Source organism: Sphaeramia orbicularis, chromosome 1, assembly GCF_902148855.1.
Source record: "Sphaeramia orbicularis chromosome 1, fSphaOr1.1, whole genome shotgun sequence".
Taxonomy (NCBI): Eukaryota; Metazoa; Chordata; class Actinopteri; order Kurtiformes; family Apogonidae; genus Sphaeramia; species Sphaeramia orbicularis.
Genome location: NC_043957.1, coordinates 26,315,921 through 26,337,174, shown reverse-complemented (window position 1 = coordinate 26,337,174; position 21,254 = coordinate 26,315,921). Strand labels below are relative to the sequence as shown.

Genomic DNA, 21,254 nt, shown 5'->3' with positions numbered 1-21,254 from the left:
GTATCCCTCTTCCAACACACCTGATTCAAATCATAAGCCTATCATCAAGCGCTGCAGAAGCCCGGTAACGAGCATCAGGTGTGTTGGAGGACGGAACCATCTAAAACATGCAGGACAATGGCTCTCTAGGACCAGGGTTGCTGACCCCTGTTTTAAGGTGTAAAACATGGATGACTTTTCCACATATATTTACATTTTACTTTTGCTTGAGAGAAATTATACATCATTTTTAACATTAAATCAAACCTTAAAAGATGTTAGACAAATTGAAAAATATACAGAGTACTGCATATCGTGACAGTCATCTGCAATCTTTAGCAAATGTCATTTTATAAATGCTTTATGTTTCAAATCCTATCATATGAAAAGCTGAAATGTTTAAATTTAATACCAGGACTTAAAACTGAAGCAGTTTATCCCTGTCTTTTTTTCTGTCCAGCTGACACATTAAGCTTTATTCGCCTTAACCTCTTTGACCCTTATACATTTTCTGGGCACAATTTAATAACATGCACGTATTTTAATGCTTATCATGAGATGTAGCACAGATTATTTTGAGGAAATAGTGTGATTTTCTTTCTTTTATAAAATTAGGTTTTAAAAAGAAATAAAGAAAAAATATCTTTGTAAACTCTTCTCTTTTTTTGGAGGGTTTTTTGTGTGTTTCTCTCCTATTTCTTTGAATAAAAAAAGACATTCAAACTTTAATGTGTGTTGCAGATACATGTTGATTGGAGCAGAATCTAAATTTTACTTGACTGTACATTTTGCGTTGCTGTGAATGAATGTGACTAAACTGTTGAAACAATACATTTTCTGATGCTAAGCCAGGGCACATCATCAGTTATATATCCTAAGGTCATTGAGTGTTTCCGGTCTCTTGAGCATCGGACACCTTCACTCAGGTGACCCTACCGAGGTTGATCAGGTCTCAGCATGTGCCCTGGCAGCTCACCCACAGATCAACTCTCTTTATCCAGAGCTATCTAGAGGCTTTCTCTGCTGCCTCTGTGCTGTTCGATATGGCTCTCCTCCTTATGCCTGTGATGCTGAGCGCAGCGTCGGCCCTGCAGAGAGACTGACCCACAAAGCCTCTGCACCCTACTTCCACAGGCAAGCACATGGCTTTCCAGCCTTGTCTGTGGCAGTCGCTGAATAAGTCCTGATACTGGTCCCTCTTGTGCTTGGAGGGACAAGTATATACAGTGGTGTGCAAAAATATTAGAACACTTGTCGAATCTTAAGAAACTGATGGTTTATTTGTTCCCAGAGCCTGAATTTCACTTTTTTGCCATTGCAAAAGGTAAAGGCAAAGGTACTGAGAATATTTCACCCACAAATTTATCAATCCAGTCCTTTTTTTTACATTTTACTCTAAAATTTAGTGTGGCTCCCCTTGGCAACAATCTAAGGAAACTCTCTGGAATGAGATTCTGAGAGCATGGAATGACATTGGGGTTGAAACTCTCAGAAAATACATCGACACAATGTCAGAAAGATGCACTGCTGTGATTGCTGCCAAGGGGGCCAAACTAAATAGAGTAAAATGTAAATAAATAAATAAATAAATAAATAAAAGGACTGGACTGGACTGATAAATTTGTAGGTGAAATATTCTCAGTACCTTTGCCTTTACCTTTTGCAATTGCAAAAAAAAAAAAAGTGAAATTCAGGCTCTGGGAACAAATAAACCACCAGTTTCTTAAGATTTGACAAGTGTTCTAATATTTTTGCACACCACTGTGTATACATTTTTTTATATAATATATATGAAAAAAAAATACTAGCTATTGGCTCAGCTTTGTTATAAAAGTAATGGAGAAGAGACAATTCACAAATAACACAAAGACAAGTTCCAAACTTCCACCTATTCAGAGTAAGGTAAAATGTCCATTATAGGATGGGAGACCACCCTTGAATACTGGTGCTGTAAGCTTTTGTACTTCTGTTTACCACCAGCAGAGGGTGCTGCTGCTGCTGCTTTCCACCCTCAAAAATACTCATTCATCTTAAAAAAAGGTTGTATTTATTGGGTTCATGTAACTCTTCAGATCTCTCTCTCTGTCTCAAATTTCACTCTACGCATGAGATGCCAATACATGCGCCTGACAGTCATTCAGTTCAACAACCACCATAGCCTTGCCACCTCTAAAATGAATCTGGTGCTGCTGTGGAGGATGATGAAACACGTAAAAGAAGCTGAACAGAAAACATCAACTTTGCCTGAAAACCATTGTTCAAGTTAATTAATTATCAAGTCAATGAACTGTATGGTGCTGTGATATAACGTTATACTTGAGGCATTCATGCTCATGTGCACTGAGAAAGAAATTCTCTTGTCTTTGGGCAATGATACTGTAATAAGTCACACAGACCAGTTTACTGCTCAGGCATTTCTTTATCTTTTAGGGTTGGCCATGTCTCTTTGAAACAACGCTTATGCAGAGGAAGAAAAGAGAATGGCATCATCAGAAACTTATCTTCTACTGTGAATGACAAACTTAGAGAGAACAGTGCAATCATTATTTTATTCTTTGTAAGGGTTATATGTTTGTGAACACTAATTTGCCATTTTATTTTATTTATTCTTTTATTTAATTTGAGGTTTGGATATCTGTAAACAATTATTTGAACAGAACAGAGTTTCTGATATTGTTGAAAAAGATATTGTGTTGTAAAGAATAATGTTGGAGATGTGAAATACATGTACATTGTGAAACAACCCTCGGACTGAATTCGAAATATTTTAGAAAAATACAATGAATTACAAAGCTTTTGAGAACAGTCCGTGATTTTAGACTTAAGTAAGATTATAAATACATGATTTTATTTTAATTGGCTGTGACCTAAAGTGGGCCGGTCTGAGGTATGAAACTCCAGGGCTGAAAATGAGTCCCACTCTGGCCCTGTATATGGATGACTATCAATATTCAGGTTTTCTTTCAGTGTATAAACATTTGTACATAGGTTCTATGGTTTTTTCTGCTTGGTTAGCATGACACATTCTGTTGCTAATCTTCACACAGTGCCATCTACTTTCCTCTGTCCTCCTTTGGTTGTGGTGCTCTTCAGAGCCATCTTAATCTTAGTCAGAGTTCTGGGGCTGCCCCTTCCAGACTGATGATGCAAAGACAAGAAAACAGCATTAAATCCAGATCATGTTTATAAATGATACACCTACAGTAGACTATTGTACAGTAAGTTGTGAGTAGCATTAAACAAATACAACTTAAGATATGTTTTATGTATGATTTTTTCAGTCAATAATTACAAATGTATACTTTGAGATGTGTTAATTTGGGAGTGCTGTAGAGAAAATGACATGTTGGTCTGTGTTGAGTTTAATCTATCTTTACAGAGATATCATTCTCTAAATTGTTTGTATACAGGGTGGGGAAGCAAAATTTACAATATTTTGAGGCAGGGATTGAAAGACAGTGTATGACCAATTAGTTTATTGAAAGTCATGAGAATTTATTTGCCACAAGAAAATTGACGTAATAGAAAATGTTTTTATTCTATGTGTCCTCCTTCTTTCTCAATAACTGCCTTCACACGCTTCCTGAAACTTGCGCAAGTGTTCCTCAAATATTCGGGTGACAACTTCTCCCATTCTTCTTTAATAGTATCTTCCAGACTTTCTCGTAATAGTTTGGCTCATAGTAATTCTCTTCTTTACATTATAAACAGTCTTTATGGACACTCCAACTATTTTTGAAATCTCCTTTGGTGTGACGAGTGCATTCAGCAAATCACACACTCTTTGACGTTTGCTTTCCTGATTACTCATATGGGCAAAAGTTTCTGAAAAGGTATGGATAATAGTGTTAGGTATGATTATGACATCAATATATGTTTGGTTTCAAAACAACTGACGTAGTGCCTGCTGAGAAAAAACAACTAAATGTTCATTGTAAATTTTGCTTCCCCACCCTGTATACTATAGTTACTTTTTTTAAGCAGAGAGAGAGAGAGAGACAGACAGACAGACAGACAGAGACAGATACTCTTTGTATCAGCAATACATTTCAAAAAAGTTGGGACAGGGGCAACAGAAAGTTTGAAAAGTGAGCAGTAATAAAAACACACATATGAAGGAACATTTTTCTGCTTATTTTGTTATTTATCTTATTATGCCATTTCAGATTGGTGAAATTATTGACATAACAACTCTCCCTTACAAACAGCTCTCCCTAAACTGTAAACCCTTGAACTTGAAAGCATCCTCATCTGTCTAACTTGAATTTGACTGACTGTTAATACCAATAATACTGATGCTCAGCCCTTAGTTCTTGTACCAACCTCGACTGTAGGCGGCGGCTCCTCTACTCCTGAACATTGGACATTGTAGAAGACAGAGGAAGAGATGCGTTTTCCTGGTGAAGTGGAGTAAGGTGGCTGGCTTGAGAGATCTACTTGAAAAAAAAGGCATAGTTTTGATCTCAATAAAACTGTTTTTTAGGTTCAGAAGTTCATAATTTTGGTTACTAGTTCTCCTCAGCATAGTACACCAAGCATTTTAGGACACTGGCAATGTTAAGCAACAGGTCTACGGTTTAGCTGCAAACTTTAGATATCAAAACTAAAAAAAAAAAAAAAACTACCACACATATTACTTTCTGACCATTTTTCTTATTGCGATGCCATCGATGATGCAGTGGAGCTCTGCGTTTTCTTCTCCCGCTGAGCTTAATGAGATATTTCTGAACTGAAGTGTCCAGAACTTCTTCAGACTGGAAACAAAACAAACCAGCAGTTGTGAAGAAAGTATTTATAGTCTTGTATAAAAGTACCAGTACCACTACGTTGAAAATACTTACAAGTAAAAGTTCTGCATTCAAAACCTTCTATCGAAATATCTAACTATAGAATCAAAAGCAAAAAAGTCCTTAGAGTATGAAAATTCAAAGTGTTTACTGTGCTGTAAAACAGTCCCTGTCACTGTTTGGCTGGCAGATTGGTAGAATATTAAGTTCTTGCAAATCAAAAGGAGAACTTAAAAGAAGTATTTAGAAAGCACAGTTTTACTTTAATAAGGGTATTTTTTTTATCATGTGTATCAATATTTTTACTGTAGGAAACAACCTGAACACTTGTAATACCACTTTAATGCATATGTCTCAGTTCAGGATGATGAAACTGTTGAACTAATTGCCCAGTTACGGTTCTATGGGTACTGATAGGTGAATGTGTATGTATGTGGCTGTCATATGCTGCTGTGAATGTTTTGTATTTGTTTGTTTGTCCCTAACTGTTTGGACGCCCAATAATGCAGGGTAACTGTGAACTGAATTGCCCTTCAGGGATTAATAAAGTAGTCTGAATCTGAATCTGAAAATCAAATCAAAGTTGAGCAGTTTATCTGAGTGGGAGAGTAAGTCATGCAGTGAGAACGTGGCCATTGTTTACAAATCCTTGACCAACCTGAAAATCAGAGAACATGTTTGTGTCCATGTGAGGCTGGAGAAACTCCACTGAGTCTAACATGTCTCTGGTCCGAGGGCCTGTTCACAAGAAATCACACTTAACTTATTTGATTAAAGAAACAAAAAAAGAAAGAAAGTTCAGGTTATTTTAGTTCAATTCTTCATCAAAGACTGGTTCAACTTACTCAGTGGGACTGTTTCAGTTTCCAGTACAATCACTGGTACTGAAGAAACAACTCTTTTTTGTTCTACACGTGTTTGACTTCCTGCCATGATGTTCGATGGGTCATACGGTGGCATTTCTTCGTAGATATGCTCATCTAAAACAGCCACAGCATCCTGATGGTCTTCAGAATGAAGGACGGTTGGAATGAGCTGAGCTGTGTCTTCAGAGTTGGACCAGAGTGGAGGTGGATCAGGTTTCTGGTTGTTGCCCAGGAACTGAGACCACTGTTCACCTGACAGGAGATCTTCCACCAGCATTACTGGAACATTGACTTTGAAGGAGCCGAAAACACTATGAAGAATATTTTAAAATGAGTCAGAAACTGGATGGCTGGGAAAAAACTATATGAACTGTATAAACTCTATAAACTAACTGTAGAGGGTGGATATAGGGTGGAGACAGACAAATTGAATATTTTTTAATTTTTCACTTCATCTCATTATTAGTTTCATGTGTGTAGCGGCTGTTTGTCATCAAAATTAAGTCAACTTAAAAGTGACTAAACTTAAGACTTTAACATAATTCAAATAACCACTGGATACACCATGGGTTTGTGGTTTACACAGTCAAAAACACAATGTCCATACAACAGATCTATTTCATGTGGTTTATTTTAAGGATTTTTGCAGGCAAACAACAACCAAGGCCTTTTGTGCTGTCACTCCTGCTCATTCTGTCTGTGTGTTTGTCTGATAAAAACCTTAGACCCACCCAGGTGCATGATGATCTCCCTTAGTGCTGCCTATTTATGCGCAAGTGCCCACGGTCTAAACCAGGGGTGTCCAGCACACCTGATGGTCATTATCTGGCTTCTGCAGAGCTTGATGATTGGCTTATCATGTGAATCTGGTGTGTTGGAAGAGGGATACGTCTAAAACATGCAGGATACCCAATAAGAAACCACAAAACAAAAAGGTGCTAAATACTAAAGACTGAAAGCAATAACCATTAAAAAAAAAAAAAAATCTAAATATTAAACAAACAAAAAGCAAACAAACAATAAACAATTAGCAAAAAATACTAAATTAGTGAAGAAAAAAGTAAATTAACTTTGAACAAAAAACTAAATCGACAAATAGCTCCTACAATGTGCTTTAAACTAATTTCATTGCTACTGCAGTATAAACACAGTACAAATAAAGCAACTAGACAATAAGGGGTAAACTCGCTTATTTGGATCATTTTCTACAACCTATCAATAGACAACACATACATGGAGCACATGCTGCAACCTGACTGTGGGAAATGATTGTTCAACTCAAACAAGTGAATGTACTGAAGTTATTTTAGGGGGAAAAATACAGACTACAACAAAAGAAAAGAGGGAGGAGCAGGAAATAAAGACAAAAAACAAAGTTTGGAAGTTATGAAATGAATTCTGACAAACATTGGCTCATTCAATCTTTTATCAAGCTCACAAAAATAAAATACATAATTAAAACCATGAGATAAACCAGCAAACAAAAGGCAATACACAAGCAAGTTAATATGATTTAACTGATAAAATACAGTTAAGTAAAGAGCTAAGGCTCAGTGCAAATAACATGACATGTAAAACAACTAATAGGAGGAAGTTAAGGGTGAAATTTCTAAGATGTCAAGGTCGTGTGAGAATGATGGTTTTAAGGAGTGGCAGTGTTTTGTTTAATGAGTCAGTCACACTAAAACTGAAGGCTATCTTTCGGAGGAATATGATAATGACATGCTTGATAACATGTTTTTGACAAAGTGTGGAAACTCCCTCACATTCCCCTGAACCATGATCAGGATCCGTGATTAGAACAGCACAGTGTGCATCGCAGACAGTGGGAGGAAGTTTTAACAAATAAACACATAGTGTATTGTCTTGTAAAGATTGTGTAGTATTCAGTTTAATATTACTAACATAATAGGTGTAGCGATTGTATTCATCAGAAAATCAGTAACGGATCCTTCAGTCCTGTATAGTATCAAACGTATGTGGAGTAAATACTGCAACTGGACTGTGGGAAATTATTGTAAATGTACTGAGGCTACTTTAGGGGGAAAGTAACTGAAATATTTCCTCTCAGCTGATCCTAAAGATACATTTCCAAATAGTCTGCATCCTTAGAATTAATACATATTTTGGATCATTGATAAAATGAATAGTACAGATCCTTCTATTGTATAATTACTGCAGTGTTTAATATGTTTCAGTTCTTTAACCCTTTAACTGATGCAGTAGCTTCTCATTTCTTTAACATCCATCAGTTTGATAGAAGCATAAAAATCAGACTCTAGATATTAATGGATAAAGGTCATGTGGTCTGACGAGCCCAGACTGACCTTGACCCTGTTTTTTTTTTGTTTGTTTGTTTTGTTTTGGGTTTTTTTTGTTTTTGTTTTTTTTTGGGGGGGGGGGGTTGCCTATTTTCCAAGTTCAAGTTATGACATTTTGCCATATTTCTGTAGTATAAAAGAATCAGAAAATGATGAAAAGCAGAATCTGTTTCCTTTATTTTTGTCAGTTTTTCTTGAGTAAAATTACTATGAGCTCCTCAAGAATTTTTTTTTGATTTTGACATTTTTAAAGAGAGATATGAGTGTGTGTTCACCTGTCAGAAGATGCATTTGTCCTTTTGTCCATCGTCGACATCAGCTCCACATGTCTCAGTGCTGGTGTTACAGGTGTTTGATCGACAGCATTATCACCCGTCTCCTCGTTCTCTTTGTCCTTTAACCTTTTTTCCTCTTTGCATTTTTCTTTGTCCTGGAAAATAATAACGATTGTGCTGAATCTGATAAGTGAGAGGCTCGTGATAGCCCAGATCACTGAATCATCACATAACTCAAGGATTAGAAAAAAAACAACTCACCAACATGCACTAAAAGTCGCTGAAAATTACTATGAGCCACAGTTATACTTTCAAAGTTCGGTTGGATAATGTTATAGCTCTACTAGAGTCTACTGTAAAGTTATAACAACAACCACATTTATTATTAAAATAACAGAACAGAGGCCCTTTTACCTTGTCAGTCAACTTGTTTTAATTCTGATATGTATCATGTACCATATATGTTTAAGATGTAATAGGTTATCGATTATTATTGACCCTGGTACCCCTCAAAGACCTAACCAGCCGCCGGCAGCTGATCTAAGACAATGAATATCCGTTGAACTAATCCTGTCAGTACATGTAAATAATAAGTGTAAAATACAGTTTGTCATCTTTTCATGGTCATCAGATATGACCCATTTGGACGTTAAGAGGCTCCATAGTGAACATGGAAATATAGTCAACTTGTACAACATGGATTCACCAGTAAAACCTATGGAGTTTGATAAATGACAGTAGATGGACACACTTTATGTTCAGCTGATGATAGATTTGACTGAAAAAGTCACTTTTTCTTCAGTTTTTTTCTGTTTTGATAATAGTTTTATTTGAATTAGGTTTTTTTCTTGTGTCAATATGTACAAATGACAAAAAATGAACCTTGGACTTTGTATCATTGAGCCTTTTTACATCCACACCAATATTCTGATCATGATCTGATTTCTGGAGTTGTCAGACTATTGAAGCAACCATGTAAACAAGATAATATGATCTGTTTTACCAGATAATGGCAGTAATCTGATTATGATCAATCAGATTAACACACCTGGATTTCCCCCAATACTCTGATGTCTTCCTGCATTTATTCAGGTTCATCTGATTTATTTAGTTCCTCTACGCCTGCCGATGCATAAACACAATTAAAATCATAGAGAACAGAAGTTACATAGTCAAACTTGTGCAGAAGACAACAGGAAATTTAAGGCCCAATCCCTATTCATCCCTTGGCCCTCCTCCTTATCCTTCTTACCCCTTCCCCTCCATTTTGCATGTTCACATGAAGGGGTAGGGGTTGTCTGGATTCTCGATGAGTGGGAGGGGAAGAGCCAAGGGGGAGGGGTGTTTGGCGCTCAAAAAGGAGATTTTTCAAGACCACACTACAAATAGAGGGGTATGAGAAATTTCCCATAATTCTGTTCGAATCATCAACAAGATGGAGGTAAATACAGCAAAAAAGTGCAGCAGTGTGATGAAAGAAACACACAAATGTACATATTTTCTTCATAAATAACTTAGTCATTTGATCGACCATTTAATGCCGTTTCAAATGTGTTATAGATCGCATTTCTGTGGTTTATAGTTGATAGCCGTAAAAAGATACCCAAAGCCTATGCAACAGAGACGGTTACAGCTGCTGATGGCATGGTGAATTATTTCACAAAGTTGTCACATCTGTTTATAGCCGCGTCGATGACTGGTGATGACTTAACAGGTCTCGAAGGGTTGTCTCATTTTATAGGGGAACATTTCAGCCCCTACCCCTTGCAGCTCCATGTCAAGGGGTAGTGCCAAGTGGAAGGGCCAAGGGGGAGGGGGAGAGCCAAGGGATGAATTAGGATTGGGTCTTTGTCTACCATCACTATGTATGTACGAACTCCAAGAGAAATCTGATATTGGACTGGAGTGTCTAAACCACGGTTTTCCGATTATTGCATTTTTTAAGTGTATGTAAAGGAGTTTGATCTGATTATTATAATTATCAGATTACTCCCAGTTATCGGATTTTTATGTCACATAAACAGGCTCATTGTTGGATCAAGCCACCGATACAGACATTAATACTTCAGCCTGATTTAACTGGTGATTAAATAAAAACGTACCCAGACTTCAGCATCCTGCTCTCTTCCTCGATCCATCGTCATCTCTCCTGCTTTCACCCTTTTCTTCTCCTCTCTGTTCTCTTTCAGTTTATCAATGAATTTGGTGAATGTTTTCATCCCTTTGCTTTGTTTTTTGTGGTTCGGTTGTGTCGTCTGTCCATGTCCTGGAAATGTGGAGCACTTCACATGTTCACACCTCTCCTCTTTGCCCTGTTGTTCATCCTCCTCCTTCTTCATACGCTCCTCTTTTTCCTCCACATCAGGCCTCCTTGCATAACAGTGGCTGGGAGGTTTAGCAGGGAGCTTGGGAGGACATTTCTTCTGTATATTTGGAGGCGGTGCTGGTAGAGGCTTTGGTTGTGGTTTTGCTGACACAGGTTCAGCGTTGCCTTCTGAGATGTCATCTTCTTCTTCAGAGGAAAAATCAGAGTCTTCGTCTGTTGACTCTGCAACATTTTCTGACATTAGCAGACGAGTTAACCACCCAGCCTCCAGCCCCATCTGCTGATCCCCGTCCTCACTTTGAAACTCATTATTAAATATGACTAACGTCTCTCTTCCAGCTGTATGTTTATCCACATCCTGATGCCTTTCTGTTACACTTTTGTCCTCAATGCTTTCTGCCATTTTATGTTTTTCTAGAAGACTTTGTTGTTGACGTGTCATCTTGTCCTTTTCTGTCTCCTTGGCCTCCCATTCTGTTCTTCTCTCTTCTGTGTCAGACATTTTTGGCTCATGATGTTTTTCAGGTGATTCATGAGGAAGCAGTGTCAGGTTTGTATTTGAGGTGTTGAGCTCTTCTCCAGGGATAAAACGAGAACTCTGATTACTTCCTGTAGCTCCATTCAGTAGGGGTGTCTTCTGACAGGTCTTTAAAGGTTCAATCTCTTCATGACGGGCTTTAAACTTTGGCTTCAGGTACTGTGGAGGAACTGGGGGAGGAACGTCCGACCTGGATGTGCTGCTAACTTCAGGATTGACCAATGTGGTGGAGCCTACTAATCCAAGACCTGGATTTGAATTGATAACTACATTTACATTTTGGTAAATGGGTTCCTTTTCAGCTAATTCCTTATCTTTGTCGTGAAACGTGATCACCAGACTTTTAAGGTTTTCTTTGTCGTCTACTGTCTCTTCCAGTTCACTGAAGGGGATTTCCAGAGGCACATAAATTCCTGAGTCTGAGGAAAGCCTCGAGCATTTTGAGTGACACTGAACATCACTGGATGTTGTCATGATGCATCCACTGATTTGTCTAATGAGAGAATGAATGAACAGTAATAGTGCAATATCACTGATAAAATATTGCAATGAGTACACAAATGTTACAGTAATACGATCTCTTTTATGGTTGCTGTAACCTGGATGCTTCTAGTATCTCATTGATGCTTAATTTCTAACACTTTTAACTGTCAATTCACTGTATCTGAACATTTCATAATATTTAATACAAGTGTGACAATTAAAGTTAAATTTCTTACCAGTTACTTTTTGTCACTTGCTCCTGCAGCTCCCTCTCTTTATGTCTTCCTCTTGTGTCTTGTGTCTTGTCTATGATGTGCTTTCAGTGCATGGATATCTTTATTCCTCCTTCCGTCTCAGTTTTTCCTCATGCTCTGTGGTCAAATCAATAACTGACAGAACTGGTTCTTCCTCCTGAGGCTCTTTCACACACTTTATGCTTCATCTTTTTTCTACATGACATATTTGAGAGACTTCTGGTGAATTTATTCTCAGATGTGTTTTAGCTGAAACTTATTCCAGAGGTAGGGAAGAATGATGAGGTAGTCAGGTACTTTTACTTCAGAAGGTGGGCTTTTATTTACACGCATAGATATAAACAGAGGTGTCAAAAGTATTCCCATTCATTACTCAGGTGGAAGTATAGATACTAGGGTTTAAAAAGACTTCTGTAGAAGATGAAGTACCAACTGGAGCTTTTTACTCCAGTAAAAGTACTGCTTTCAAAACTACTTAAAGTATAAAAGTAAATGTAAGGGGGAAAAAATGCCAGTAGTACAAAAGCTTAGGCGGTGCCACAGGGGCCTATAGTACACTACCCCACTTCCCCAAAGAGCATGTTTCTACAGGTCATAATGACTACAATGTTATATTACAATGTTAATGTTGAAACATTTGGGATGCACTAGTCTACCCGTTTCAGCTGCATATATGTCCATTGAAAATGAACACATTTTAGTCCAATGCAAATGTACTACAGAACCATATATGAGCACTACTGAGCCTTAACATGTGTTTCATGGAGCGGAAGATATGATGACTAGTTGAATATAAGTATTGCAATGGTGCAAAAAGTCAGGTGGGATGTATCACGTCCAAACCAATACAGTGTCAGAATGGTATATGTTTATACTTCTCATCCAATCACAATCAAATTCACTCCATCCGGATGGCGTAATTTATCTGGATATTTTTTTGTTGTTTTTTTTTTTAATGATGACAAGCTGGAATGAAAACAAGCCAAAGTGAAAGAGGAGAAATGAGGCTATTTTTAAAAGGTAAGGAATAGAAAGTACAGATAATTATGTGAAAATGTAAGGAGTAGAAGTAAAAAGTCAGCTGAAAAATAATTACTCCAGTAAAGTATAGATTACCTTAAGTATAAATTTTGGTTATGAAGTATGTGTACTTTGTTACTTGACACCTCTGGGTATAAAACAGTATTCTGTATGGTTGGTGTAAACTAGTCAGTATAAGAATTGATTGCAAACGTGATAAAGTTAAAGGTTTCTCATCATCATTATCTTCTGATGTCAACAAAAAGTGTTAAATGTTCGAGTTAATAAAAAAAAGAAAGAAAAAAAAACGGACTATTCCAATTCCAGTAACCCTAACCCAGTTTAGTATTTTAGTACAACACACACACTCTACTTCTGTATCTATGATAAATATAAACATATAAAATATCTATAGAAAAATAATACACAGCATACAAAATGAAGCATCAACAAAAATGCAGAGTTGAGATGAATTATATATATATGAATATTAAATCACAGTCATCCGGTGACAGCAGTGGAAAGTCGATAATCTTAGGTAATGCTCAGCATCCTGCATCCCTTCATTTGTCTGTCCTCTTTTCTCTCCCATATTATTACACAGTCTCTTCACAGTCTCTCTTACTACATCAATGAAGTTTACATTTTAAAAAGCATTGGTTCAAAACCCTATTTTGTTGTTCTAATTCTTCAAGATAAGGCACATTCATTAATTTTAATCTTGATTTTTATTTTTATTTTTTTCTTCTTCAGTAGCCAACTTTAGGAATTAAATGTTTCCAAGTAAAACTAAACCAAATATGTTGAATAAGTTTTTAGAAAGATTTATCCTGATTTTTAATGCACTTATATACAACACACACGTGGAAATTTTAAAATATATTGTATTGAAATGATTCAGGTTTAACTTTGGTGCGTTTACAAGAAAACTCAACGGACAGGGGGCGGGGCGAACAGCAAGCAGCCAATCAAAACCACTGCCTTTGAACCAGGTGACTTCGAACCCGGAACAACAACATCCCAGACTGTTGATCGTCGGGGGGCTTGAAGAAAACATTCACGTTCACTCCTTTTCTGTTTTCTAAAATGAAGTCAGCTCTGCTCCACGTGTCGGTGACATTCGTGGCCTGCGTCGCTGTGGCGAACACTGGCCTGTTCGATGAGGTGAAAGTGGATTTAACGTATGACCATTACGCAGAGAAACCGGTGGATTATTTACCGGGTTTCCTGGCGATGCCCTTCAACTCCCTGGTCAACCTGGGGTATGCCTTCGTGGGGCTCTTCTGGCTGCTGAGGCCCAGAGGCATAAAGGAGCCCACTTCCAGTCGTTACCTGAGGGACGTGTTCGCCTTCATGGCTCTGTTTTACGCACCTGTGCAGTGGACGCGCCTGGCCGTGCTTCAGCGCGCTCCCGCCGTGCTGGACCAGTGGTTCACTTTGCCGATTTTCGCGTGGGTTCCGGTGTGGATCGGCTTTATAGAGAGCGGGCCGGCCAGGTGGAGGGCATCCCACGCGGCTCTACTTGAGCTGGTGTCCCTCCTCAGCTACGGCCTGGCACTAATGCACGAGTGGGGCTTTGAGGTGGCTCTGGGCGGGCACGTCGCGCTCGCGGTGTATAAGGGTGTCCGCGTGCAGTTGAGGCACGGGGACGCGCGTACGCTGAAGTACCTGGTCCTGGCCATGGTGTCCTGCTCCGGGTTCGTGGTCCTGAAGCTGCTGGACCACTGGCTCGCGCAGTACCGGCTCTTCCAGCGGGTCACCGGACACTTCTGGTCCAAGGTGTGCGACGTCCTGCAGTTTCACTACAGCTTCTGCTTCCTGACAACTCTGACCCAGAAAACACAGGACAAGGCCTATGGATCTTGATTGTGTGTCCTGTTGATGTCCTAGAACTGCCTGAACATCCAGTCCTTCCTCATCACCTCTCAGCCTTAGACTCTTTAAGTCACACTAATGACACGCTTTACACATATGTTAAATGAGCTTTAACCCATGAAGACCCAAATATACACCAGTGACCAAAATCATCTACTGATCTAAAATGTTTAATAACCCTAGAGCCACTAATCCTATCAATAAATGTAAATAACTGGTGTAAAATACAGTTTGTCATCAGATATGACCCATTTGGACGTTCAGAGGCTCCATAGTGAGCATGGAAACACCATCATCTTCTACAACACTGATTCACTACTAAAATCCATGGAGTTGGATCAATGACAGTGGATGGAGATACTTGGTTTATGATCAGTTAATGATAGATTTTACTGAAAAGGTCTTGGTTGTTTCTCTGTTTTTGGTATAATAACCCTCATGTAATCTCAGCATGATGATTAAAGTGCATGATCAGTAAAATAAATACAGGAAAATACCTGTTTTTCACTGAAAAAATGCAAAATGGAGAGGATAATATTATGATAGATGGTGATAAATCACTTAAAAAAGGATAAATAGAGAGAAAATTTAATTTGGGAACTACCACAAAAGTAGCGCCAGGTCTTTATGGGTTAAACTATGACTCATGGCAAAAATTGTGTAAAAACTGCAGGGGGGATTTTGGTGGTTTTGACCCAAATGTACAGTATGAGCATCAAAACCCTCTGAGACCTGAACTGCCGCTGTCGACCTAAAGCATCAACTGATGTGAAATATTTAAGACCTGTTGATCTGCTAATCCTATCAATACATGTAAATAATTGGTGTAAATGCAGTTCGTCATCTTTTCATGGTCATCAGATATGACCCATTTGGACGTTCAGTGGCTCCGTAATGAATGTGGAAACACTGTCATCTTCTACAACAATGATTCACCAGTAAAACCAACCCATGGAGTTTGACACATGATGTAGACTGTAGGCACTTTTACATTTAGTTCATGAGTATTTTATGAAAAAATACACCTTTTCTTAATATTTTTATCTACTTTGATAGAATAACTTTGGAATTTACTTAGAGATTTTATGAACACGTACATGATTAATAAATGAAATATACTAATATATTATGATGTAAAATGCATGAGGATAATATAAGTGGTGATAAATCATGTAGGAAATGTTTAATGTAGAGGAAAAATTCATTTGGAAGACACCACAAAAATGATCTAGGTCTTTAAGGGTTAATTAAAACAGAAAACAAAGATATGTGGGTGTTATAGGAACAAACTCATGACAAAATTGTGAACAGCTTGAATGAGCTGCAAATGAACTATAAAACAAATGATAACAGAAATTAACGCCCAAAACAATAAATCATGCACTAATTTCATTTTAAGAACTTGGATCATGTGTTTGAATAACCTGAGTTACAGTATTGAACATATTTATACATCAGTGAGTAATAAGACCTATACTTGTTGTGAACTGGATCACTACAGCAAGAACACAATTCCACATTTTGTAAACTTTTAATTTCACTGAAATGGCTTTTGACTCAATGCTGATAGGGCACATTATTCCAAGGACCACACGTAACATCATTTTGGGTGGTTATTCTTTTAAAATCTATTTTGAAAAAAAAAAATAAATGGGGAAACATCACATTTCTACAGGTCCCGTTTTATAATAGCAGTGAGTACAGGCTCTGACAGTGGATTTTTACTGGTCCACAGCAGTGCCAGGCCCGCCTCCCGAAACTCCAGATGAGAGAAGTAGATGAGTGGGTTTATACCACAGTCCAAATATGACATGACTGATGACAGAGTCCGGAGCCAGTTAGGAGACGGCTGCAGGTCCATCCTGCCCAAGAGTATTAGCTGAACAGAGGAAAAACAATGTTTACTGTATGAATATTATGTCGTGTCATTTTATCAATGAGAATAGTGCAGACAGAAAAGAGTCACCTCCGACACGACAAAGGGAGTGTAGCAAAGAATGTAGGAGGCGGCCAACAGAGGAGTGACTGCTGACAGATCTGCTTCATCATCTCTAAGACAAACAAACAAAAGCTTTACTCATTTAATTTGTTTTTTACATAGTAACAAATAGACAGTGCTGGGATGGTTCCCTTGAAGACCTCAGAGACAGACTAAGCCTCTAAACCATGGGTCAGCAACCTTTGCAACCAACCACTAAAAAAATTGTGGAAAGACAGAATGAAAATTATATTTTAAAAAATTAATAATAATAATAACAACCATGTTTAGAAAGTACAAAATGGCGCAGTATAAATCAACAATAAGAATAAAATAAGGGGCGCCATATTTTGTAAAATTTATTCTGATCCCCAAATAGTGTATCTGATCTTCTCTAGACTCATGCAGGACATCATGTCCCTGAGCCAATGAAAATAGAAAGGAGGAGCTGGATTCTTCCACTTAAGTGAAATAGCTTGTTGAGCTACTTTTATTGTATTTTGACAATAACAGGTCTGCATTCTCTATTTTTCAGAATCTGCAAATGAGTAATAATTTATTATAGCTCAATGAAAGACATCACAATAAAATACATGCGCTTTTGCATAATTCTGCACCAAATTGCAATATTTATTAAATTAAATATTACAATAAATATTACAAAAGGAAATGAAAACTAAATCTGTTCCTTAAAGTCAACACACATTATACATTCTGCAAATAAACAACAAACCCACTTTCAAAAAGTTTTATTTCCAGACACCAAAATGTCTGTGCTGATAAGATTTCTCTTCTCTAAAGGGAGGTGGAAAAATCTTATTTAGTTTGAGGTTTTCTGTTTCTTTAGTTTAGGTGATGTGCAGAAACACTTGGCTGCTGCAGTAAAGCAATTCAGTAAAATAATAAATCTCTAAGAATAAACCGCAAACAAACTAACAAAATACTCAAGTGTTTTATGTGCTTGTTCCATTTACTTGTATTCTTTTATCTCTGTGTCCTTAGCGTACAGATGTTTTGCACTTGTTGATTTTCAGTACATCTAAAGAAAAACTAATAATGACAATAAAAAGTAAAATAAATGAATTATCTCAAAAGGAGCAAATTTGCATGACGTAAGGATGAAAGGTTAAAATATTTCTGCAAATGATAGTGACTAAAACTTGATTTCACAAATGCAATAACATCATCCTGGAAGAAAACAATAATAATTTGATTGTCTATGGCAGAGTCCTACATTAAAAAGACATCAGTGAAATGATACAGACGGAGGAAGAATCACTAAAGACACTTGAATGGATCTTAGGTGGTTTACCTGTTGCATCTGGTTGCACTTAGTAATGAGCAGAGGAGGATGACGAGGAAGGGGAGGAAGATGCAGATGGAGAAAGCACAGAGGATGTAGACGAGCATGTCTGAGTAGCTGTTTTCCCAGAAGACGGCGCACAGCATCTCAGCAGGATCGTATCTGAAACAGACGGTGGGGCATAAAGTACAGTGGGTACAGACAATACACCATTTTTGGCATAAAATTTTGTTGTTTTAATACCTAATCCAGGAATAGACAACAGGCACAGCCCCAAACACCACTCCTGTCACCCAGGAGGTCAAACAAGTCGTGAATGTCAAAGCAAAGAGAAGTCGTCCTGAAGAGACAATCAGTCGCTGTGCAGAGAGGATGGCTCCAAAGAAAAAGAAAACAATGTATGAAAACTTGAGGTGATAATAAACGATTTTCATCTATCTATCTATCTATCTATCTATCTATCTATCTATCTATCTATCTATCTATCTATCTATCTATCTATCTATCTATCTATCTATCTATCTATCTATCTATCTATCTATCTATCTATCTATCTATCTATCTATCTATCTATCTATCTCTTCTTTAAACACTTTCCACTTTTAATTTCGTTGTACATATGTATAATGACAATAAAGGCATTCTATTCTATTCTATTCTTTTCTATTCTATTCTACTCTGTGGCAACAATAAGGAACAACCATTGTGGCACTTGTAATTCTGGAAGTCAATACTGAACCTCTGAAACATACTTTAAAGTCAACAAGTTCTTCTATCTTCATACTTTTGTCTCTCAGTTGTTAAATAAAAAGAAAAACTGCAATATACAGCATATGTTTCTGATTTGTATAGATTTCAACATGTAGAAAATACAGTCTCCACATGCAGCGACCAAAACCTTGAAAGGAATCCACAAAAATAGCGTCTGTGTAATATCGTCCTGAGACCCAGCAATGCATTTTTGTCCTCGTCAGGGGAAAAAAGTTTGACAGTTCTACTTTAAAAATGTGGTCCATTGCAAAGCAACTTCCATTAAAAAAATAGATAAATAAATAAAAATTATTTAAAAAATGTATCAGAAAAAAGCTGTTGCATTATGCAGTTTCCAATCAAGACAATTGTTTAATGTAAAAAAGCTAAAATTTTCACTGTCCTGGGTGTCAGGACAATTTGAAATTCAAAAATGACTGCAGAATCTTAACGTTTGTGTATGTAAATACTGTACCTATGCTCCCAATTGAAGAGGTAATGAAAGCAAACTTCAGCAGACTCACAACCTCACACCACGGTGACCTTTGACCTCCTGTCAGCATGGCCAGTAAGGAGCCAGAGATGATGAGGAGGGAGCAGCCTTCGAAACACATTTTCAGATTCTCTTTTTCAGTCATCAGACTTTCTGTGATGCATTACACTAAGTATAGACATATAATACACTATACAGACAAAAATATTGAGAGGAATTGAATTGAAGTGTTACGGGTGAAGTTAAATATGCACAATTAGACTAAACACGTTCATTTTGTAAGGGTGATTCTGTCATACCTAAATCTGACAAGGTGAGATTAACAAAGGGAAGCCAGTGACGGCAGAGGAACTGATCCCTGCACTGAAAAGGAGAAAACAAGAGAAAAAGTGGGAGAAGGAAGATCACGAAGTAGACACAAATGCTACAATGAGGCAGTATAGTATAGTATAGTATAGTATCCACCTGAGATCCAGTAAAGTACAGGTTTTGGCTTGTTTTTTGTGGGGGGTTTTTTGTGGGGTTTTTTACATTAAATAATTGCCTTTATTGGAAACAGCACTATGCAAACAAATTTTCAGATGCATCTAAAAAAAATTTTTTTGGAATGTCCTTTGCAGTGGTCCTTTACAGCGTTTTTTTTTTTTTTTTTCTCAACAAAGTTGTGAAACTCTTGTCCCCTAAAGAGGACAAAAATACATTGCTGGGTCTCAGGAGGATAGATACACACACACACACACACACACACACACACACATATATATATATATATATTATTGTACATATCTAATCGTACCATGACTTTGACCAGCAGAACAAGGCAGTTTCCCACAACTCCCATCACCATCTCCATGCCCAACACAGTCACCAGTATCCACTTCTCTGCTTCTGGCCACAGGCGCTCCACTGTGGTTCCATTAAACCACTCACTCACTGCCAGACAAGGTTAAAAAGCTGAAGGTTAAGGTCAACTCACTTTATTTTCCTTTAGGGCAATTTGATCTGTGTATTTTATCCATCCTGTTACACACAGCATTAGTGTACAGCATTAATGAAACGAAGAGGAAAATTAAACATTAATCATCCCTGTATCCCTGAGAAGGCAACATGAAATAAAAACATACTCAAAAAAAAGAACAGTGAAGATAAAAGGGCTAAAATAGAAAGAAAAAACAGATTACAAAGAATCATGTTTGTATTTACAGATGTATGTGTCCTAACATTTAAAATATAATACACACAAATTGATATTTTTCTTTGTAATCTGTATCTAGAAAAATAAAACATCTACCTGTCCACTACATACTCAAGACACACTATAGATTTCAAGTATTTTTAGAAGAAAACTTTGTAAAAATTAATAAATTAATAAAGTAATTTAAAAAATTTAAAAATTGTCGGGACAGCGCATGTAATTTTACAAACTGAAACATGAAAATGAAAATGGGAAAAAAAATAAATAAATACACGTCCAAATATTTTTAATTAAGAAGATTGTCACATAGTAGAGAAAACAAGAGTGTTGTCTGTTGCAGAGAAGCAAAAGAAAAGAAAAGAAAAGAAAAGAAAAGAAAAGAAAAGAAAAGAAAAGAAAAGAAAAGAGCTCAAATCTTTGTCTCTCGCAGATATACTCAAGTTAGACATCACCTCCAAATATTTAATGTTTCATAGAGAAAAGTCTGGACTTACTTTCACAAGGAGCAGCCGGTGCACTGTCTGGATCAGTTGTTTGTTGGTGTTTTTCTTGGAGAGTAATGTGTCATCAAAATCATTTTCAATTAAAATTCACATGCTTAATTTAACTCATGTGCAGTGTACATGTGCCTGTGTCTTTGTGAGGACCAGCTTCATTTAGACCTTGAAATTCCTGTGAAAGACGTCTCAGATAGGTCCTCAATTTGGATTATTAATTAGTTTCAAGGTTATAATAACGCTTAAGCCATGTAGATCTACAGGCAACTTCAATTTGTTGTATCAAGTTTAAAATACAGTGCAGTCGATATTCA

At 37.2% G+C, this 21,254-nt stretch overlaps 3 protein-coding genes across 4 annotated transcripts; 1 reads left to right on the top strand and 2 right to left on the bottom strand.

The window, feature by feature from the left end:
* Window positions 1-1,737: 1,737 nt before the first annotated feature.
* On the bottom strand, window positions 1,738-12,133 carry LOC115418636 (uncharacterized). Of its 2 annotated transcripts, none has more exons than XM_030133169.1 (8): window positions 11,812-12,133; window positions 10,331-11,585; window positions 8,229-8,383; window positions 5,612-5,943; window positions 5,425-5,504; window positions 4,625-4,733; window positions 4,303-4,415; window positions 1,738-3,117 (listed from the first exon to the last, which is right to left on the bottom strand). In XM_030133169.1, the coding sequence occupies exons 2-8, from the start codon at window positions 11,564-11,566 to the stop codon at window positions 3,019-3,021; spliced, it is 2,124 nt and encodes a 707-aa protein (XP_029989029.1). In that variant the 5' UTR covers window positions 11,567-11,585; window positions 11,812-12,133; the 3' UTR covers window positions 1,738-3,018. The 2 variants fall into 2 exon arrangements, with proteins under 2 accessions (XP_029989029.1, XP_029989035.1); XM_030133175.1 differs by having other exon boundaries at window positions 4,303-4,412; window positions 11,812-12,131.
* A 1,680-nt stretch (window positions 12,134-13,813) lies between these two features.
* tmem187 (transmembrane protein 187) lies at window positions 13,814-14,867 on the top strand. Its single transcript, XM_030133476.1, has 2 exons — window positions 13,814-14,788; window positions 14,829-14,867. The coding sequence occupies exon 1, from the start codon at window positions 13,936-13,938 to the stop codon at window positions 14,713-14,715; it is 780 nt and encodes a 259-aa protein (XP_029989336.1). The 5' UTR covers window positions 13,814-13,935; the 3' UTR covers window positions 14,716-14,788; window positions 14,829-14,867.
* A 1,461-nt stretch (window positions 14,868-16,328) lies between these two features.
* On the bottom strand, window positions 16,329-21,159 carry LOC115419059 (opsin-1, short-wave-sensitive 1). The gene is made up of 8 exons (XM_030133675.1): window positions 20,938-21,159; window positions 20,045-20,181; window positions 19,548-19,611; window positions 19,231-19,356; window positions 18,249-18,381; window positions 18,015-18,167; window positions 16,691-16,775; window positions 16,329-16,603 (listed from the first exon to the last, which is right to left on the bottom strand). Coding segments are annotated over exons 1-8 (909 nt in total). The 5' UTR covers window positions 20,939-21,159; the 3' UTR covers window positions 16,329-16,393.
* Between the last annotated feature and the right edge of the window lie 95 nt (window positions 21,160-21,254).

Excerpts from the sequence above, each read along its gene's own strand:
- tmem187 (XM_030133476.1), top strand. The coding sequence starts at position 13,936 with ATGAAGTCAGCTCTGCTCCACGTGTCGGTGACATTCGTGGCCTGCGTC.
- LOC115418636 (XM_030133169.1), bottom strand. The coding sequence starts at position 11,566 with ATGACAACATCCAGTGATGTTCAGTGTCACTCAAAATGCTCGAGGCTT. Across the intron at positions 5,944-8,228 it reads ACAAATGCATCTTCTGACAG|TGTTTTCGGCTCCTTCAAAG; the intron begins GTGAACACACAC and ends TATTCTTCATAG. Across the intron at positions 5,505-5,611 it reads AACTGAAACAGTCCCACTGA|GCCCTCGGACCAGAGACATG; the intron begins GTAAGTTGAACC and ends TCTTGTGAACAG.
- LOC115419059 (XM_030133675.1), bottom strand. Across the intron at positions 18,382-19,230 it reads CTCTTCAATTGGGAGCATAG|CCATCCTCTCTGCACAGCGA; the intron begins GTACAGTATTTA and ends TTTTCTTTGGAG. Across the intron at positions 16,776-18,014 it reads AGTGCAACCAGATGCAACAG|AGATGATGAAGCAGATCTGT; the intron begins GTAAACCACCTA and ends TGTTTGTCTTAG.